This window comes from Euprymna scolopes, chromosome 5, assembly GCF_053919585.1.
Source record: "Euprymna scolopes isolate OS-2025 chromosome 5, ASM5391958v1, whole genome shotgun sequence".
In the NCBI taxonomy this organism is placed as follows: domain Eukaryota; kingdom Metazoa; phylum Mollusca; class Cephalopoda; order Sepiida; family Sepiolidae; genus Euprymna; species Euprymna scolopes.
Window position 1 is genome coordinate 145382775 of NC_136486.1, and position 22500 is coordinate 145405274.

The following is a 22500-nucleotide window of genomic DNA, read 5'->3' on the forward strand; positions in this document are numbered from 1 at the left end:
CCATTTGCCGTTTAGGTGGCACCAATCAAAATCAAAATTACCCACTCCATATAAAATAGACACCCCACAAACCGTTAAAATAAATTATCATGCAGCAAAAATACACCCCCCCTATTTAACCATAATACATATACCCCTGAATCTCAATACTATGTTAAAGACCATATATAATCTTATATAATAAGCTTCTCCTTATTTATTTAGAATTCAATAAAGCTTCCCCCAACATTCTATAATTCCTCTTAATCTCTTTCGTCCCGTATGAACCTTACGCTAGACGCCGCATCTTCCCCATGCTTCCTAGCACCTTCTCTACTCTTCTGATGAGAAACATTATGCTTCGAAATGCTCTGGCATAAAGAGTCCCTTCTATGCCCCAAATTTTGCCTGCATTGCATTATTAAATAAATGATCCATTCTATATCTACCAATATATAGTTTTCTGTCTTCATTTCATACTCTTGTTGTACTACTATATATATATATATATATATATATATATATATATATATATATATATATACATATATATATACATATATATAACTATTTTAGAATAGGTTGATTTTTAGTTTTTTTATATATCAAAATGAATAATGCACCGAACCTTGTGCACATACCTATTAAATAATTCCACCAAAAATTAGATTTGAATCTTCAACGCTTTTTAGCATTTACCATGAATCATCGATTTTCCCAAAACTTCGTCTAAATATTCATATGAAAATCAACCAATTTCAGTATTTAAATCAGAACATTTTATTTTATTTCATGGAAATATAATAACAAAATTATAACAAAACATAAAATTGAAAATTGAACCCCCACTTCACTCCGCCTTTCTTGAAAATTCTGCTATTGAAGCAGAAATATGTAAATATTTTGACATTTTCTCTTTTATAAATAAAAATACAACAAACAAACGTGGAAAAACAAATGGTTGTTTAATACTGTTTAATATATAGAGTCAGATATTTCCATATATGAGCCCTTGTGTAAAAAAGAACAGTCTTAATTATTGGCATAGAACTTTTACTATTATATTCTGGTACCTTGTTACAAAGCCATACACTGACTGTAAAATCTCTGTTACTAGACTAACTGCTCGTTCACACCTTCAGGGTGTGAAGGGAAATCTGGCAAATCAAAATGTTAACTAATTAATAATTAATTCTGTAATTCATTGTCAGAATCGTCTACTGCGAGTAGCGGCTCACAGACTCCATTTACTGACAAATCAAAGTTGTCCAGTGTAGAGCGTTACAGTTTATTATCCTGATTATTAAAGTCTTTTCCTGGCTGGATTCTCACTTCTGAAAGAATAGGAAAAATAACTTGAATTTAATTTCTAAATACAATCTGTGCACATAACCAACAAACATTAAAAAAAACATTGAGAAAATCTACAGTGATAAAACAACAATATGAAAAACAACATGATATAAATATAATAATTACAATAATTTTTCCCGAAAACATCTATTGGCAAAAACAAAATTGTATCTTTCATTGTTTATTAAAATGTTTATAACTTTTAAAAATACTAATTGTGTTATCATAATTTGTTAATCTTTTGTATGTATTTAAAACATAAATAAATGTCTTTTTTGTGTCTTAGATTTTTTTCTTTTTTCCAATCTGAACATGAATTATGCCAAACTCGTTGATATTTCTGTACAACTCTAGAACCTTTACAAAAATCGAACTGTAAACATTGTTTTCGTAATCCACATGTGATATCTATATAACTATAAAAGTGAACGTGTCTGTGTGTGTATCTGTGTGTGTATCTGTGTGTCTGTGTACATTTCCCTTCGCAATAACTCTGTCAATAGTCTAAAGACTCGAAATTTGATATACAGGATACTGAGATTTGGGAAAATCTTTGTAATCCGTTTTCGGACAGAAATTTGGCTGTTAAGGGGTTAAAGTTCAACGATTTGACCTTTGAGAACTTTACCAAACTCCTCCGCCAATTTTGGGTCTAAACACTTGAAATTTTAGATATAGGTTCCTTGGACATAGATCTAACTTAATAACTTGATTTGAACCCAAAACAATAAATTTTAAGGGGTCATAGTAGGGGTCAAAGTTTAAAAAATTGACCGCTTTTTTTTTCTCAACATACACCTCCAAACACCCGAGGAACGCCGGGCTGAAATGCTAGTATATATATATAGGTGTTTACTTATTATTGTGTATATTATCTATTATTTATAAATAACGGTTCCGATATCGTGTTAAAGTCTATACTAGGTATACTTATTAACTGATCGTTAGAAGCATAAATATCGTGCCAAAGCTAAATTATTTTGCTATGGTAATATTTTAAGCTTAATTTGTAAGAATATCTACATAGCTTAGATGTTGTAATCTGCAGAGAAGTATTTTCGTAGAAATGTGTTCCACAGATAGAAATTTCAAAAAGAAAGCAACTATTGATAAATGTTCCGTCGAGAAATAACCATAGAGTAGAGAAAGACTATCAACGTCTTTTTTGTAAAAAAGCGAATCATATCAACTAGATTGTCAAGAGACGGGGCTTTAATATACGTGGCAGCTATGAATTTCCGGACTGAAGCTATCAAGACGACAGACATTTTAGATGTAAACTGATAAATATATTATTAAATGAAACTTAGTACCGATAATAAATAATAATCTCTACTATTAATGAATAAAAAATATTATTTGAAAAAATTAATTCCGTAAGAATCTATCAGAATGTACTGACTTCCGGTTAACAATGTATTTTTTCTAGAAAGAAATTTTCGAAATAAGATGTTTCAAAGTAAATTCAAGATAAGTAAAACCAATAGACCATCAAACAGCACTATTTTCGCGTAGAACTTGCCTATTAACCTTTACATATATGATTTTGGAGTGATATGTGAAGGATTCACTCCTAAACTATTTTTTTTATATTTCGAATTTTGGAAAACAGCTATTCGATTTCATTTCGTTTAATTTAGTTTTATGAAATGGGGTAACATTCGGGAGCCTTTTGTGAGAATAGGGATACTTCCGATTTTTGTAAAATTTTACCAAAGATTTTAGACACTAATTAAAATATATTCCTTGACTTTCAGTTCGTTTACAGTGATTTTTGAAAAAGTTTAGCGCGGTCGACAACCTCCCAATTTGAAAATTCAAACACATCTGATTTGCTTAGTTTCATTATATGTTTATTTAGATCATTTTAAAACGGCATAAAAGTTGTGCCTTTTACCAGCCTGAGTTAGGTGATCTTCTAACATGTAATAAGATTAGTTTCGATAGTAACTTATTAAGATTTCAACTCATTATTTGTTATCTTACATCTGATATTTTTTCAAAAGTTGCTTAATTTCTATTTGATTAAATAATCATATATTATAATATCGATTTTTGTTATTATTTAAATCAAAATAAATATTAATACATTTATTTCAACACGAATCTAATTAAAAATAATGTAGTGTAAGTGTGTGTATTCTTGTCTCAAACATAAAACTGAGCAGATACACAGTTAAAATTTATGTTGTTAAATATTATGAGAGTTCATAAACAGTCAACCATTATCCGTGCTGATTCAAGTCAATTCAGAGAACTTCATTGAGACCATCGCTGTATATGCTAAGATATGCAATTAAAATATTAAACACACTTGTTTTGTTGTTATTATTATTCACATTTTGTGTCTGGCTGTTGGTATTGTCGATTTTATACTGATTAGCGGGGCATAACAAATGAATATAGGCTATTAGCATCTTTCTTTCGCGGTCTTCCAGCACTTTCCGCAAGATTCGGGTGGTTCCCAACAAAGCAGTCTTTTGAAGTACTCACCCATTCCGAACGATCGCAATTTTTTCAATCTACTTGTCAAATCCATGATGCTGCACTTCATTTTCTTGTTCTCTTTCGGTGGAGGAGAAATCCTTCACGACTGAGACAATTTTTATTTTTGTACCTTTTCTCCACGTTAAAAAACGACCCTGGTGTCTAACTCTGTCCCGTGGGGAGGCATAGTAAATAGGTACTTGTCAAATCCATGTGTTACACTCTCCAGGGCTCCCATCACAACAGGTACAACTTCTACATTCTTATACTTTCACAATCTCATTTATCTTCCTTTTCAAGTATTGGTACTTTTCGACCTTCTCCTTTTCTTTTTCTTCCATATTCTTATCAGATGGTACTCCTATGTCAATGATTATTGCCTTGTGTTTCTTTTTTTTTTCAACAAGACCAAATCTGACCTCCTTGCTTCAATGATATTATCACATTGGATATTCATACCCCACATTATTTCACATTATCACTCTCCACTTCCCCTTTCTGGAATTATTATTATTATTATTATTATTATTATTTTGGGGAAGGAGGTTGTTGCATAACCTTACACCCATTTATCATTATTTATATATTAATATATTATTATATTATTTCGGGGAAAGTTATTGTTGCATACTGTATATACAATTAAAACCTTCAAATGCTGTAAATGACCAAGATCTCTCTCATTCTCTCCTCTGATCATGAGCACGTGTTGCAATGGAGAAAAGGGTGGCTGGCTAATGTTAATACATCTAAAACCATGCTTCTATCTTTCCATCATCAACACTCTGACACTCATCTGGCATCAATTGAAATGAATAGCTCCGGTCATGAGAAGGCTCCATGTTTTGACAAGCTTCTGGGCCTGACCTTTACTCCTGATCTTAAATGGAACACGTACATCAGACCTGTTGCCAGGATCGCTGGAAAAATTGTTGGATCGTTCTACCGCTCAAGTAGATATCCCACTGTTAATGTAATTCACTACCCTAAAATGGAGTACTGTTGCCATATCTGAGTAGGAGCTGCTTGAAGCACCTATCTTGTCTAGAGATAGTTCAAAACCGACTTGGTAGTCTTGTAGAAGATGTTCATTTCTCTCCCTGCAACCCCTTTTCCACAGAAGAGACCTTGCTAACCTGTCTCTTCTCTATAATCTATACTCCCCCTTTATTTCATGAAAAACATTCGCTTAGCTGAAACTAGTATCAATATATTTCTTCACTATTTATCTGTGTCTGAACTGAAACGTAGATCTCGTGAACAATGCTTCTTTTCTAGAACTGCACGGGTGTGAAACTCTGTTCCGATTGCCTGTTTTCCAGCTGATTACAATATGTCTGTCTTCAAGTCCAACGCAAACAAGTTCTTGATGAGCCACCATAAGTAATCCAATTAACCAAATTTTCACCACTAACGATTACTATACTATTATCCCAATTACTACCGTGTACTCATTAACTCTTATCTTTGAGTAGCCTTCAGCGCGGGTGTGCATGTGTACACAACTTCAATAAATGAGATTAATAAACTTTACCCGAACCTTTCTTTAACGGCCAGGTTTTCTCAGTTCACCGATGGTTAACCACTTGACTTATAGACGCTGAAACACGCAACACGAAGAACTTCTTATTACATGCTTTAATGTAACTTGATTTTCGCTTTCAACAGATCTATGCCGGATCGTCTCTCTTCAACTACTGCTCGAATAATTTTTCAACTACATGATTAAACGCCTGTCGCGTTCCACTTCCCAGCTTTCTCTCATCTTTACGATTTTCGTTCCTATAGCTAAAATATCTTTTTTTTTTCTATAACTCTGACATCTCTCCGATTCGTCGTTAAGCTATTCAATTATTCCGAAACTACAATTGCGTCACCTTTGGCGTCTAGAAATCGTGCAATTTTTGTTATTGTGATTGACCTATTATTGTTACCCTTTTTGAATTAGTTTATTGTTGAATATTCACTATTTGCCTCAAAACTATGTTATTCAAAAAATCCTCAAACTTAAATGTGCAAACTTGCATATTTGTCTGATTAACCTAATCAGTCCTTCGTTACCGTAAGACCCCAGTATGTAACAGTATGTCACATAAATTTCGTGTTTACATATTTTATAATGAATTGTTCCAAAATTAAATTACCTTTCGGTCGTCTAAAGCATTATAATTTTAAATAAACACATTTAAACAGTGACATCACATTTCTATAATTTAACATAAATATAGAAAACATATATTTGTTTTATATATTTAAAGGATATTTAGTTGACAGTGACGATTAGTATTAAAGTAATAAAATGTGTTTTCTTAATAGTGATATTGACGGACATTGTAAAAAAAAGTATTATTACCAATAAATTATATAGACTGATGTATAAAGTGAAATTTATACGGAGTTCTAATAGTAAGTATAATGTTTTGAACATGTATTGTGTCTTGTTCTATTTACTAGTGAAGATGCAAAGAATACTCGAGGATAGGTATTCATGACATTGTCCGTTAGTAATGAACAAAACCTTCGTAAGATTGGAAATAGTGGGTAAAATCGATTATTGAAGTAGAGGGATCGATAAAAATTGTTAACATTGGACTTGAAATAGCTATGTGTTAGAAACCCCACAGTATCGTATTCGGCAGATAGAAAGTGGCTCTTTGGAAGAAACTTTGTTCATGTCAGTACTGCCAAAATTTTATTGAAAGATATATTTATGTAATTAGTTCCTATTCAAGTAATGTAAATCATTTAGTCGAAAGAACACTCTCTCTACCCCTCCTCTCTCTCTCTCTTTCTCTCTCTCTCTCTCTCACGCACACAACAAAGGCATTTGCTCTTAGTATTAGCACAAACAACAACACTAAACTACAACAATCAGAACACGTCTATGACGTGGCGTCTTTAACAGACTAACTGACTAGAAAAAAACATCTCCATTTATTCAGCTATTCTGAACTTTCAACCTTGCATAAATTTGCATAATCACGCTCGTTATGTACTTAAATGGTTTTAGGTTCGCGTCACTGTTTCCTTGCAGCGGGCACATGATAACTGTGTCTGCTTATTTCTCTCTCTCTCTCTCTCTCTCTCTCTCTCTCTCTCTCTCTCTCTCTCTCTCTCTGCGCCGTTACGGCATTTAGGTACATACAGGCTAAATTCTTGATAATAGTTCATTATTTTATTTTGTACTCGGGCTACGCCGTGCGTCACTGCTAGTGTTTAATATTTCTGCAGGATTGTTCTGACTTCCTTGCATTAGAGTAACCAATTGATGTTCCTTTATAGCGGACACGTGATAATCGTGTCTGCTTATTCCTCTGTCTCCATTCGCCGTTACGTCATTTATGTACACACAGAAAGAATAGATAACTTCTTTACAGGGGTTCGTCATATAATTCTTTTTCCCGAGCAGCACCGTGTATCGCTGCTAGTATTCAATATTTCTGTAGGATTATTCTGACTTTCCGCCATTAGGGCAACCAATCGATGTAAAGTGTTCCGGAGCACTTAGTATGGATTAGCACAACAATAGAGCGATTGTTTCCGTTATCTGTTAAACTCTTTCGAGCATGTCCCATAGCTAAAGAATTCATTAGTATCTTCCGCTTTTAATCTCAATACACTTGGTTGCAGATATCGATTTCATATCTCACAGAACACATAGATATAAATATTGCTTTTAAAACTCATGAAAAACTTGCACAGTTGGAATATTTGTCAAGAGACGAACGCTGTGGCCAGAAAAGCGGGCAATTTCTCGTTTCTAAATATTCAGTTATATATTTATAAGCTACTATGAATGCCAAGTTTTTCTCTTGGATATTTTTTAGAAACTTAGCTATCTTTCTGCTTGTTGGCGTTTATCCTTCGGTTCTCTGCTGGTCTCAGCAAGAAGAAAAAGACTTTCGAAAAACGCTCTTTCGAAATTATGACACGACATTCCGACCGTTAAAGGACATGCGAGACGTAGTACAAGTCGAAATAAAATTAATGATTGACACTGTTCGGGAATTTGATATCGTCAGTGGCTACGTCACAGTGCACGCCTATCTCACTTTAACCTGGTGCGACGAGTTCTTATCTTGGAATACATCTTTACATAAGATAAGTAATATAAGCGTGCCGAAGGAATTGATATGGTACCCAGAGATAATGCTCTGTAACACGGAATCGAACACGAAAATACAAAACCTACCGAAAGTGTTCTTGAATAACGATGGCTGTGTCATAAAGAATATTCCGTTGTATTTTAAAAGCCACTGCGAAGTCGACGCCTACGGATTTCCATTTGATGAGCATCGCTGCAAGATTAGTCTATGTTTCACCGATTACGACGCTAGTAAAGTAAAGATCGAATCTATGAACTGCTCAACAGTGGAAGACCTTAGCGAAAACAATTGGATTATCGTGAAATCGTGTTCCGTCAAAAACGATTTATACGGTGAGGGAATCCTTGATTTAACTCTCAGTCGAAAAATTCAAGCTAATTCTTTATCCAATCTACTACCGCCGATCATTTTTCTTCTGCTAAATATAATGGTCGGTCAACTATATGTTGAAAGTGGAGAGAAGGTTTCGTTTGCGACGACGGTCTTCCTAGCGAACATCGTCTACCTGGGCGATATTAACAAGAAGTTACCAAAAGAACCTGAAAGTGTACCGTTGATTTTCTGGTGCCATTTAATTCTGACGTGTCTCAGCGGAATTTCAGTTATCATCAGCATCGTAGCCTCGAAGAGATTCTTCAATAAAACTCTACCGAAACCGGTTTCTCTTAACAAGGTCGACACGGAAGATCGTGAAATAAAAACTGAAGACAACGGGGAGAATGTCCATACGGGGGCAGGAATACCGAAAAAGAGGATTTCTCTGAAAAAAATATCACACATCAAAAACTGGCTCTGTTACCAGAATTTTGAGGTGTTCATGTTCAACATCATGTGTTTCGTTTCTGTGATCTTTGCAATCGTATTCATAGGTTTGTTTTTAGAACCGATTGCAATGCGAAAGTGATTACAGAAAAACTGTCAGAAAAACAAACATTCTTATGGTGTAAATCGCAGTAAAGAAAAGATCCCTAACTTATAGAGACAGTTTTTTTATGTTGTTTTGTGAAAGGTAATATTTTGATATTTTCATTTTTTTTTTTTTTACTATTTCGCGTTAATATACAAGGGATGTATTAAATCACCTTAATTTTACATCTCTGTTTCATATCAGTAAGAATGTATTTCAAACCATGTTGATATTTCCTTAAGTCTTTGACAGATAAATTCTGATCAACCCGAAATTTTATGCATTTTTACAATGATATTGTTGTCTCTAAGTTTCTGACTGATATCTACGGACAACAAATAATACATTTAACTATATTTTCTTTTATAATATTTATGATTAGAAAATTGTAAATTGTACAAATTATAAAATCAAAATAATTATATAATTAGAAAATATTCATTCCATAAACAAGCAGAATGTATCTTATATAATTTGAACCGGGGTTCTGAGTGTTTTATTTGTAAACTATACATTTTGTATCCGTTAGAAGTACACACGTTTTGATCATGTGTATGTATGTATGTATGTATGTATGTATGTATGTATGTATGTATGTATTATGTATGTATGTATGTATGTATGTATGTATAGGCACGTTAGATTAAATACGACAGAGTTTTACTTTCTTTTTATATTTTCGATCCGCCGAGCCTTTTCTGTTTCAGTTTGTAAGTCTTATATTATGTTGCTAATAATAGTTGTGGTTTATACAAGCCAAAATAAGATGAAGTACATATAAAAAGGCAACAGAAAAACGCGCCTTTAACAACAACAAAATTGCTCCTGACGAAGAAAAAAAAATCACTTGGCAACCTAATACAGAACTTACCAACTGAAACGAGAAGAAATGTTCGGCAGATCGAAAAATCAACAAAAAATAAAGAAAGAAAACTCTGTCGTATTTAATCAAATGTGCATTGATAACGAATTGCTGCTAATATATATATATATATATATATATATATATATATATATATATATATATATATATATATATATATATATATATGGGGGTGTAACAGAAGTTAGTTAGGAAAATATATATGGCAATTCAGCTACAAGAAATAATCCGCCTTTTATCCTAGGAGAGATTTGTCAGGTTACTTAATTATTTTTATTTATAATTTACTGTTGTTAAATGCTAATATGAATACATGAATGTGGTTTTATTGAACATTATCCCTTCAAACTCTAACTCTAACCCTTAATCCGTTTTTTACTTACATTAAGGCGTGCTTTAAAAACAAAAATTGCTCCTAATCCTTATCTTAATCCGTTTTTAACTTACTTTAATCTTAAAGGTGTGCTTTCCAGATAATTAACTGGTTTTTAATCGCTTAAGTTATTATCTAATCTGGTGTGTTTTAAATCATTCTAAGATTGCTGGGTACATTATCTTTGTTTGAAATAAACAATGTATTCATATCTCCTATTTAAGCCACCCTATATTCCTCACGCGTATGCGCATAAGCCTGAAGAGTCCTAGAGTGGATGAAACGCGGAATATTCAGTGTAGCTTAATCTAGCTTAATCGCCATATATATTTTATACCTTACTATATATATATATATATATATATATATATATATATATATATATATATATATACAATAACTGTTGCTTTTACAGCAGCATTGCTTCCAACAAACCCTTCAACTAATAGAGCAAGAATACCATAAAAAGATGTAATCAAATAAAATAAAAGTAAACTTAGGGTATATTTCAAAGCAGCAGCATTGAATATTGTTTAAAGTGTCACTTTTGATTAGAAAAACTCTTCAATCTTTCTTTCAACCAACAATTGGCCCAACTACACGGCTTTCTTTCTCTTTGGCGTTTTTTTTTAAATTTCTTTCAGCCTCGACGCACGTGAGTACCACATAGATCCAGCTTACATCGCTTAAACGAAGGCCTTCAGTAGACGCAGATATCAACATTCACGAAACATTGTGGCATACACGAGTTCAAGCATACACAGACTAAACAAGAGTCTAGAATATTTACTTGGTTCAAGTTTTTATGTACTTTTAATGTTCTGTTTCTATAACCTAACAGCAAAAGAGTTTTCTCCCTTGAGTTCTTAAATATTTATATTTACTCTATAAACACATTCATTTTATTAAACTATAAAAGCTAATGTACGCGCATGATAACAACAAAACAAAATAAAAAATAAAAAAAACATAGCCCAGAGTTGAAGTCTGTTTACACAATGACAATCAAAATGGGCCAATCAAATAAAAAAGAAACGCCTTTCTGGTGATATTGATTAAATTGGCGTTTCAAGTTATGGTAGATTCAACTTAATAAATGACCAATGGATTCTTAGAACTACTCTTGTAAAATAAGAAAAAAGAACTTATACAGTGTCACGTGCCAACACGAAATTTTTGATTTACTTCGGATTTCTCGCAAAACAACTTTTATTTATTTTGAACTTTTGGGAGTTCTTGAACTCTACTTATCTAATAAATCTTGTAATAAAAATGCAAGAGAGCTATATGTTCAGTCTGTTAAATCCAAAGTAGCCGATCAACGGCTTGGTTCCCACCAATTTTGGCAAATAACAAATAGGATCCTGAACATAAGTGTGCGTTCTATCCCAACCATTATCAATGGACCTGAAGTTATCTCGTCAGCAGCAGACATGGCCAAACTATTTGCCAAGAACTTTGCAGCTAATTCTACCCTATGCGACGAAGGCCATCAACTCCCCATATTTCCTTCTATAACGCACAACACGCTAGGTAACATACAAATACCTGTGCATGAGGTCGCCAAGCTAATCAAGAACCTTGATTCCAGTAAAGCAACTGGCCCTGACGTCATCCCAATTATACTGTGAAAAAAAGCTTCAACCTGAACTTGTTCACATACTTACGAAACTGTTTAAGCGTTGCCTTAAGGAGAAGTACTTTCCAACAGCCTGGAAAACCTCATCAGTATGCCCTGTATTTAAGAATTCAGGTGAAAAGTCATCTCCCTCTCAGTACAGACCAATAAGTCTCCTGTATGTCATGAATAAGTTGCTGGAATCCATATTAAATAGAGAAATAGACAACCACCTCAGCAAAAATAACCTTCTTAGTGACATGCAATATGGTTTCCGCTCTGCAAGATCTACCGCAGATGTGCTAACGGTTATATCTCATAGGATTAGTCAATCTCTTGACAAAGGCTTCCTTTCTACAGCAATTGCTCTTGCCATATCAAAGGCCTTCGATAAAGTATGGCATAAGGGCCTACTTCACAAGATTTCCAGCTACGGTATCACAGGTAATGTTCTCTCAATCATTAAATCATTTCTCTCCGATAGGCTCATAAGAGTAGTGGTTGATGATCAGAAATCAGAGGCCCACAGTATTAATGCTAGAGTCCCTCAGGGGTCCATCCTGGGCCCAACTCTTCTCCTGATCTACATCAATGATCTTCCTAAACACATACTTAAATCATTCGTTGACATCTATGCTGATGACACGACCATCTACGGCAACACATCAAAGGCTGTAAATGACAAAGTTCTCTCTGATTCTCTCTCTCTCTTCTGATTTCGAGCACGTGGTTCAGTGGGGGAAGATGTGCTGGTTACCTTGAATGCATCTAAAACCAAGCTTCTATCTTTACATCACCAACGCTCTGATCCCCATCTGGCATCAATTGAAATGGACGGCTCTCGTCTAGAAGAAGCCCCATGTTTTGACAAGCTACTGGGCTTGACCCTTACTCCTGATCTGAAATGGAACACGTACATCAAGTCTGTTGCCAAGGTCGCTGGAAAGATGGTGGGATCCTTCTACCGCCCCAGGAGATATCTCACTACTGATGCAATTCTCTATCTATATAAAAGCCAAGTACGCCCAAGGATGGAATACTGCTGCCATATCTGGGCATGAGCTGCTAAAAACAGCCTATCTTACCTTGACAGAGTACAAAATAGACTTCGTGGCTTAGTGGGGGAGGCTCTTTTCTCTTCCCTACCACCTCTCTCCTACAGAAGAAACGTTGCGAGCCTGTCTTTGTTTTATCGTTATTTCCATGGCACATCAAAGGCTGTAAATGACAAAGTTCTCTCTGATTCTCTCTCTTCTGATTGCGTCTGAGCTCCAATCTCTAGTCCCCCCTCGCAAATCCTTTACGGAAAACACCCGACTAGCTTAAACCACTGTCAAAAATTTTCCCCACTCTTTATCTGTGCCTAAACCAAAACGTAGATTCCATGAACAAAGCTTCTTTCTTAGAACCGCACGCCTGTGTAACTCTGTTCCGTCAGCGTGCTTCCCACCTGACTACAACCTGGATGTCTTCAAGTCCAACGTAAACAAATTCCTGGTGAACCGCCCCCTTAAGTAGACATTTTTATTAAACCCCCACACTAACGTACTGTACATACAATAACCCTTATCCCTGAGTGGCTTCCGGGCCTTGATAAGAGGTGATCACCTTGTAAAAAAAAAAATCTTACATTCAGTTTTCCTAACGAGTTTTCAATAAAATTCATATATATATATATATATATATATATATATATATATATATATATATATATATATATATATATAGTCTAAAGAAGCGTTGAATAAAATAATCCAAAAATAAAAATAAAGAATGCAGTTTAAATTCCCGGAAGGAAAAAAATATTTTAACTTTAACCTATCGCAGACTTAGCACCTACATAATCCGACTTCTAAAATGTATATAATGACAAACGAGAATTCATTTATATAAGGAGGGGGGGGGAAGGCCTTAACTAAAATTGTTAAATAGAAATAGACTTAGCATTTGCATAAGCCGATTTCGCAAAAGTCTTCAATTTTAAAACAGAATTTAACTACATGAGGATGAAAAGAGAAAACCTTAACTAAAACTTTTGTAAATAGAAACCGGGGATCATCAGCTGCTTACCATGTAGCTGTTTCGGAGATTTAAAAACAGGACAGCTGTTTAATACATGGCTCTCCAGTGAATAATACCACTTCCCCAATATATATATATATATATATATATATAATATACACTTTAATACTACAGAAAAACTAAATAAAAATTTTAAAAAAATAAAATAAAATAAATTTATTTTTTATCATTCGTTACGAAACTATTTAGTCAGTAAGTCATCTAATCACCTGCAATCACTGCATCAACTTTCTCTCTCGAATTCACTATAGTACAAGTCATAATTTATTTTTAAGGGATCATCAGCTGTTTACCATGAAACACTGTTTCGGGGATTTATATATACATATATATATATATATATATAAAGACTTTTATGGGTATATTTTTTTTTCAAACATTTTGAATAATACTGGGCGCACGGCAATTGTTATCAATTCTTGAGGGTTATTTTTTTCATTTTTTAACAATATTTTATTAAAGAAGAAAAATTTGACAACGAAAAAAAACTAAAATACACTTCTAAAATATGTTTCTTCCACACCGTTATTTACCTCCTTTTTTTCTCTACTTTATGTTTTTTAAGCAGAAACAAAGAAGATAAGAAAGAATACATTTTAAAGGTGTATTTTAGTTTTCCTCTCGTTATCCAATTTTCTTCTATAAAAAAACTCAAACCATAAAAAAACTCAACAATTGATAATAATGGGACTGCATCAAGTAATATTTAAATGTTTCACACACGCGCGCGCGCGTACACACACACACACACACACACATATTGATTTTGTTTGTTCTTCCTTATGAAACCGATTTTTAATTTTTAATTTTAATTACAAATTATCAATCATCTTACTCAATATATATATATATATATATATTATATATATATATATATATATTATATATATGTATATTATATATATATATATATATATTATATATATATATATATATATATATATATATATATATATATATATATATATATATATATATATATATATATATATATATATATATATATATAGTGCGTGTGGATACGTTGTCATTCCTTCATTCAATAATTCCTTATCCTACAAGGAATGGCTCAAATTATAGTGACATAATTCCGGGTTATTTCATTAAGCTCTCTTATAAGAATTATGCCAAGCATGTTTAATTTTGAAAAACAGTTAGACTCCACAAATATGATCATAGATTTTATGAAAAATTTAAATTAACTAAAATGGCAAAAATACATATGCCCACTGTTTGTATTTATTATCATAAAGCAATTCTCTATTGGTTACTATATTTTACCAATATATACCAGTGATTTCAAAAGTTTATTAACAAAATATGACTTGCTAGAATAAAACCCAAAACATTTAGATATCTAGTATTATTCGCTACCATCTGCGCTAACGATACTTGACAAATTAACGTAGTTAAGTGTATAAATGTATATTTGCTCTTGTGTAGAGTATACACACAACTTCGAACTATGAATGCCAAGTTCTGATTTTTCAGTTTGTACCCCTTAGCAGTCATTTTTTGGCTAAAAAATAAATCATTTTTTTCCACAAGTCCGAATAGACCGTATGTCAAGTATATATATGTGAAAATGTCTGTCTGTGTACACTTTCTCTACCAAATAACTCTGTCAATTTTCGATCTACAGACTCGAGATTTGATACGAGGGGTCTTGAAATTTGAGAAAATCTTTTTAATCGGTTTTCGGCCAGAAATTTGGCTGTCAAGTTGTCAATGTTCAACGATTTAACCTTTGAGAACTCTACAACACTTCTCTGCCAATTTTGGGTCTAAACACTTGAAAATTTAGATATACGATATATATATGAAAATTTAGATATACTATATATATATATATATATATATATATATATATATATATATATATATATATATATATATATACTTGGACATGAATCTAACTTTATAATTTGATTTGAGCCCAAAACAATAATTGTGAAGGGGTCATAATTGGGGTCAAAGTTTTAAGAAAATTGACCTCTACGGTCTCTACCAAATTACAGTCATTTTTTTTTTTTTTTTTTTTTTTTGTCTATACATTTGAAATTTTACATAAACTGTATTCAGACATAGGGTAAGTTTTTAATCGTTTCTTTTTTCTTTTTTTTTTTTTGCTGAAAATTTGGCTTCCAAGGGGTCAAAGTTCAAAAGATTTTACCCTTGCCGTGTCTAACAAACACACTATTCAGCTAATTTTTGGTCTAAACATTTGAAATTTTACATAAAAGGTATTCAGACATGCAGCAAGCTTTTCAATCAGTTTTTGGACGAAAATTTGGTTGGTAAGAGGTCAAACTTGACAGAGTTGACCTTTGCAGACTCTACAAATCTCCTTCGCCAATTTTGGGATTAAACAATTGAAATTTTACATGTAGGTTACTTGGACATAATTTGATTTGAGTCTAAAGCAATAAATGTTAAAGGGTCAAAATTTAGGTCAAATTTAAAAAATATTTGACGTCTGCGATCTCCCAACTTTTCTTTATGGTAGTTAAGGAAGCCTATTATATAGAAAGGCATTACCATACATATTCACACTTTTTAATATATACATAAAGTTATGAACAGTACATAGGACCCGAGCAAAGCCGGGCAGAACTGCTAGTATATACATATAAGTGAAAATGTCGGTGTGTCTGTTTGTCTGTGTACATTTCCCTTCCAAATAACTCTGTCAATTTTCGGTCTACAGACTCCAAATTTAACATATAGGAGGGGGCGCGGTGGATACTAGAAAGCTGATTGGCTAACTAGAAATCCTCAACATATATAAAAACAAGAAGCAACCACAAAATTCGCGCATAAGCCTGACGAATCCTACAGTGGATGAAACGCAGAATATTCAGTGTAGCTTAATCGCCATATATATTTTATAAATTACTAACTAGCTCTACCTACGTATTGAGCACTTTTGAAGTAAATACTTAAAGTTTACGCATAAATCTATACTTTCGTATATTAAATTTGTGTGAGTAAATGAAGTAGTTATATATATATATATATATATATATATATATATATATATATATATATATATATATATATATATATATCATACGCATAAACAAAAACTATAAACCGGAGATTTACATTTAAAAATTTATTTTTTGACAAAATACCCCAATAAAGAACGGTGGTGAAATATCCTTATTCTGCGGAGTTTCGAAGAATGTAAGTTTTTTTTTGTTTTTGTTTGTTTGGTTTTTTTTTGTTTTTGTTTTGTTTTTGTTTTTTGTTTTTTTGTTTTGTTTTTTCATCAGAGGAAAGAAACTGGTAAGCAGATGATAAAGAAATCGGAGCTAAAGATTTGCGGGATAAGGATATTTCACCGCCCTTTTTTATTGGAGGTATTCTATCGAAAAATAATTTTTCACATGTAAATCTCCGGTTTACAGTTTTTGTTTATGATTATAATATTAAGCTCTACCTTCTACTGGAGTATCGAGCATTTTTTTATTTGGCGTTGGAATAAATGAAAACACTATTACTTTTTCTAGACTGAAGCTCACAGCGGCATTTGACTAGTAAACTTTCTTATTAGTTACTTGAGTTTATATATCTACTAGTAGTTCAGCCCGGCTTTGTACGGGCCCTATGTACTGTTAATAACTTTATATATATATATATATATATATATATATATATATATATGTATGTATATATATATATTAAAAAGTTTGTACTCATGTACAGGTAACCTACATTTAAAATTGTTAGTGTTTAGACCAAAAGTTGGCGGAGGCGTTTGGTAAAGTTTTCAAAGCTCAAATCGTTGAACTTTGGCCTCTTGACAACCAAATTTCTGGCCAAAACCGATTAAAAAGACTTTCCCAAATCTTAATAACCCTTTTGTCAGGTCTTGAGTCTGTAGACTAAACATTGACAGAGTAGTTTGCTAAGGAAATGTACACACACAAATGCAATATTACTTTAATAGATATAATCGATAGATTAATTCACTATTAATCTCAAACCCAAAATTATTTGCTACTAATTAACTATTATTCTTAAATCCAAACTTATTTACTATTAATTCACTAATGATCTCAACCCACAATTATTTGCTATTGATTTACTATTGCTCTCAACTTCACACTTATTTACTATTAATTCACTATTAATCTCAAACACAAAAAATATTTGCTATTAATTTACTATTGTTCTCAACTCCAAACTTATTCATGAATCATTTACTATTAATCTCAAACCCAAAATTATTTGATAAAAATTTTCTATTAATCTTAATCCAAACTTATTTACTATTAATTCACTACTGATCTCAAACCCAAAATTATTTGCTATTAATTTGCTATTGTTCTCAAGTCCATACTTATTTACTGATAAGTCACTATAATTCTTATAACCAAAATAATTTGATAAAAATTTACTATTACTCTCAATTCAAAACCTATTTATTATTAATTCACTTTTAATCTCAAACCCAAAATTATTTGCTACTAACTTACTATTGTTCTCAACTACAAAACTTATTTACTATTAGTTCAGTATTAATAATTATTTCCTACTTATTTACTCTTATTCTTAAGGCAAACCTTTTTTACTAATAACTAACTATTAATGTTAAACACAAAATTAGTTGCTATTAATTTACTATTACTCGTGATTCCAAACTTATTTACACTTAATCCACTATTAATTTCAAACCTAAAATTATTTCCTATTAATTTACTATTACTTTCAATACAAAGCTTATTCACTACTTGCATTTCTGCCCGGTTTTGCTCGGGCCCTTTGTACTGTTCATAACTTGCCCCATGTGTGAATACATTTTATGTAAGATTTCAAATGTTTAGACCAAAATTTGTCTGAGTAATTCTGTAGAGACCGCAGAAGTCAATTTTTTATCTTTGACCCCAATTTTGACCCCATCACATTTATTATTTTGGTTTGAAATCAAAATACAAAGTTTTACGCATATCCAAGTTACCTACATCTAAAATTTTAAGTCTTTAGACCCAAAATTGGCGAAACAATTTGTTAGAATCTGCAAAGATCAACTCTTTCAACTTTGACCTTTTGGCAGCCAAATGCTCGCCCCAAAACTGATTAAAATGCTTACCGCATGTCTGAATACCCGTTGTGTATAAATTTCAAATGTTTAGATACAAAATTGGCTGAGTAGTTTGCTAGACACCGCAAGTGTCAAATCTTTTGAACTTTGACCCCTTAGAAGCTCAAATTTTTCACCAAAACTGATTGCCCTATCTCTGAATATCATATTTGTAAAATTTCAAATGCTAAGACCAGAAATTGGCTGAGTAATTTGTTAGAGACCGCAGAGGTCAATTTTTTTTACTTTGACCCCAATTATGACCCCTTAACATTTATTATTATACTCAAACCGATTGAAAAGCTTGATCTATCTCTGTATACCCTTTATGTAAACTTCCAATTGTTTTCCAAATTTTTACACCAGAAATTTGCTAAATAATTTGGTAGGCACCGCAGGAGTCACTTTTTGTTTAAATTTTACCCCAATTTTCAATCCTTTACATTTAGTTTGGGGAGGCTCACATAAAATTTTGCGGACACTACCAAACTCCTCCGCCAATTTTAGGTCTAAACACTGAAAACTTTAGATATAGTATACCTAAAAAAGAGTCAAACAATTATGTATATATATATATATATATATATATATATATATATATATATATATATTAAAATGTTTCACTATATATATATATATATATATATATATATATATATATATATATATATATATATGCACATAAAGTTATGAACAGTACATAGGGTTCGAACAAAGCCGGGCTGAACTGCGAGTGCATATATATATATATATATATATATATATATATATATATATATATATATATATATATACTGTGTATGCAAAATCAATTATTGGGAAATAGCAGGATCTAATTTAGGAATCCAACAAATGGGAGATAAATATAAACAAATTTTTTAAATGGGTTAGAGTTCTGTGTAGAAATTTCCCCTGACTCTGTTCTTAAATAAGGATACGAAAATTAGGCGATATATTAATATTTAAATGGGCTTTTCCGTAACCACAACCAAGGTAAATGTTTCTCGCATGATTTCCCCGTTAGGTATTTTCACCCTTTTTTCTTTCTCTTCAAAAAATGCTCCATTGCCAAAAGTGTGTTTATTCATAAAGTCTGAAGAAATGCTGGTTTTTGAAAATTTTCAAACGATAAAATGCTTGAAATTGTCGACCTGGATATTGAAACAATTGTAACGTAAAATGAAATACACTTTTTGTTGCCATCAACACCTTGTTTTGAAGTCTTGATTTTGCTTACATAATATATTAATGCTCAATTATGAAATGTGATAATTTTTTAGCTTACTCCTTAAGTCAACCATTTTTGGCTTAAACCCCATTGGTATATGAAAATTTACTGAATTACACGAACTACGTATATTACATATAAGTTTATATATATATATATATATATATATATATATATATATATATATATATATATATATATATATATATATATATATGAACAAGTTGGTGCAGATAAATATGAATACGTTAAGATAAAAGTATATATATATATAGAGAGAGAGAGAAAGAAAGATAGGCTGATAGATGTGTAGATTGATTTCTTGTCTCCATAAATTATTAATAAACACGATACAAATCTACATCCGATTTATAATCGATCACTTATCTTTTGCGGATGTTCTGTTCATTAGCGGATGAAATCATGGAATAGTAACCTTCGATTGAGTGTAAATGCGGAATTAAACAAAAGCAAATCCCACGGGATGTGAATCGATCCGTGACCAATTCATCCGAAATGCTTAACAACAATAGCACTATCTACTCCTACACACTTTATGCGCAATTTGTCCCACTGTAATAGAGATCCGCTGATATATTCAATACTTGCGTCGGTAATTCACGTTGATATTGACCCGCACATGAATTTAATAGCCGCCATGAAAGTTCGATATGACTTGTATTTTTAATAATGAATCACCACTTATCACGGCTGAATGTCACTCGGAGATACGGAAATGAGATTAATAGCTTGTTAAATCAATGGTGAAAAACATTATGAAATAATTGAAAATCATGAATGGAATGAATAACATTTTGATTGCGTATAAGTGCAGTTTGTGACATTAGATCTTAAAGATGATTATGTTTTAACCCTAAAGGAAGCAATCGTATAGCAACGTGTTACACGAGTGAGAGTGGATTTTCTAATAAGTATCGCGACTTCAGATTTACGTTAGTAACATGTAGACAATACTGAAACATTTTTCTTTTAAATAAAAATAATCGATGAAACCATTAACAGCATTTTAAAATTATTTTCAATACAATGTAACCTGTTATGCTAATTCTGGCGTCCCGGGAATTTAAATTGTTAATGTCCTCTTTGATCTGCAATGGTTGGCTTTTTTTGTTGACTAACCGACTTAGGAATGATATAAATATTACCCTACTTCACTTGACTTAAGCATTGAAGGTCGAAGAATTAAGAGACCCAAGGAGATATTGGTCGTTGTTAGCCGTTGAAGTGTTGTCATAGACGGTAGTGTCATCTGCCCATATGTCGACGATTAATCTTAGAATGTGATTTTCAAGATAAATTAGATAGATGGGCCCAGGATGGATCCTTGAGACACGCCAACTTGATACTTGTGTTTCGGACTTCTGCCCGCCGACGACTACTTGTATAAACCTATCGGTGAGAAAAGATTCGATGATTGAGAACGCATTTCCAGATATTTCATAAGTAGAAATCTTGTTAAATAGATGTTTACACTAATCTCTATCAGTTTGTTTTATATGGCAAGAGCCATTGATTTGAAGAGAAAACGCCCTGTCGATAGATTCATTGATCTCATGTAAAATTACAGTCAGTACATCAGCTTTACATCTCGCAGGACGGTAATCATATTGTTTGTCGCTGGGTAGGTTGTTTTTTGCTGGTGTGATTGAAAATTTCCTTCATTAACATGGATTGAAGAAACTTACTCATGACACACAGACTACTAATTAGTCTGTACTGAAATGAAAAAAACGATCTTCAGTAGTTTTAAAAACTGGACAGACTAATGTCGTTTTTGGGAAGCATTTCTCCTTAAGGCATTAATTGAACAGGTTTTAGGCTCTCAAATTCTGGTTGCATAAAAGGCATAACTAAAAGGTTTTCCAAACAATGCGATGTATCTTATGTAAATGCATATAAATCCGTAAAGACATCATTAAATCTCAGTTATAATAGAGTTCGTATTATTTAGGTTATTCAGACTACTGTCCCCTACATGAGTATTATTTTCACAACAGTTCTATCGATGTAACCTCCGACCTCCGCTTTGTCAAACTCGAGAATCTGCACGTAATTTCGACCGCAAGAGACTGTAGCTTAATGGATAAAATGCTTAGTAAAATTCAACGGTAAAGTTATACCCCTCTAGAGATTGAAAGTGTAATTCTCAATGTGGGTGACACTCAAAATACAAAATAAACGAATTACTTAGGATGATCATGGCTGATGCTACCACTGTGGATTAAATAAGGGCTTCTTTTGGAAATGCCATGCATATTCCCGAGTTCGACTAAAAAGATTCCGTAGTTTGACAGAAAGGTTCCCGAGTTCGACAAGATACACATGAAGAAAGTCAAAAGTTACACCCACCTAAATGTTGCGAAAATAACACTGACTA

The 22500-nt window shown here is 32.4% G+C and overlaps 1 protein-coding gene across 3 annotated transcripts in view; it reads left to right on the top strand.

Annotated features, from left to right (window-relative positions):
• The window catches only part of LOC145277000 (chemotactile receptor for bitter tastants 1-like), a 72141-nt gene that overhangs the window by 48085 nt on the left and 1556 nt on the right, over positions 1-22500 (top strand). Inside the window, exon 1 of one of the 3 annotated variants that reach the window (XM_080128583.1) lies at positions 7503-8934. The exons of the other annotated variants lie outside the window; for them this stretch is intronic. Within the exon in view, the coding sequence (XP_079984709.1) occupies positions 7612-8829 (1218 nt within the window). The 5' untranslated portion in view covers positions 7503-7611 and the 3' untranslated portion in view covers positions 8830-8934. Of the gene's footprint in view, positions 1-7502; positions 8935-22500 lie in introns of those variants that run through there. 3 annotated transcript variants of the gene reach the window in all.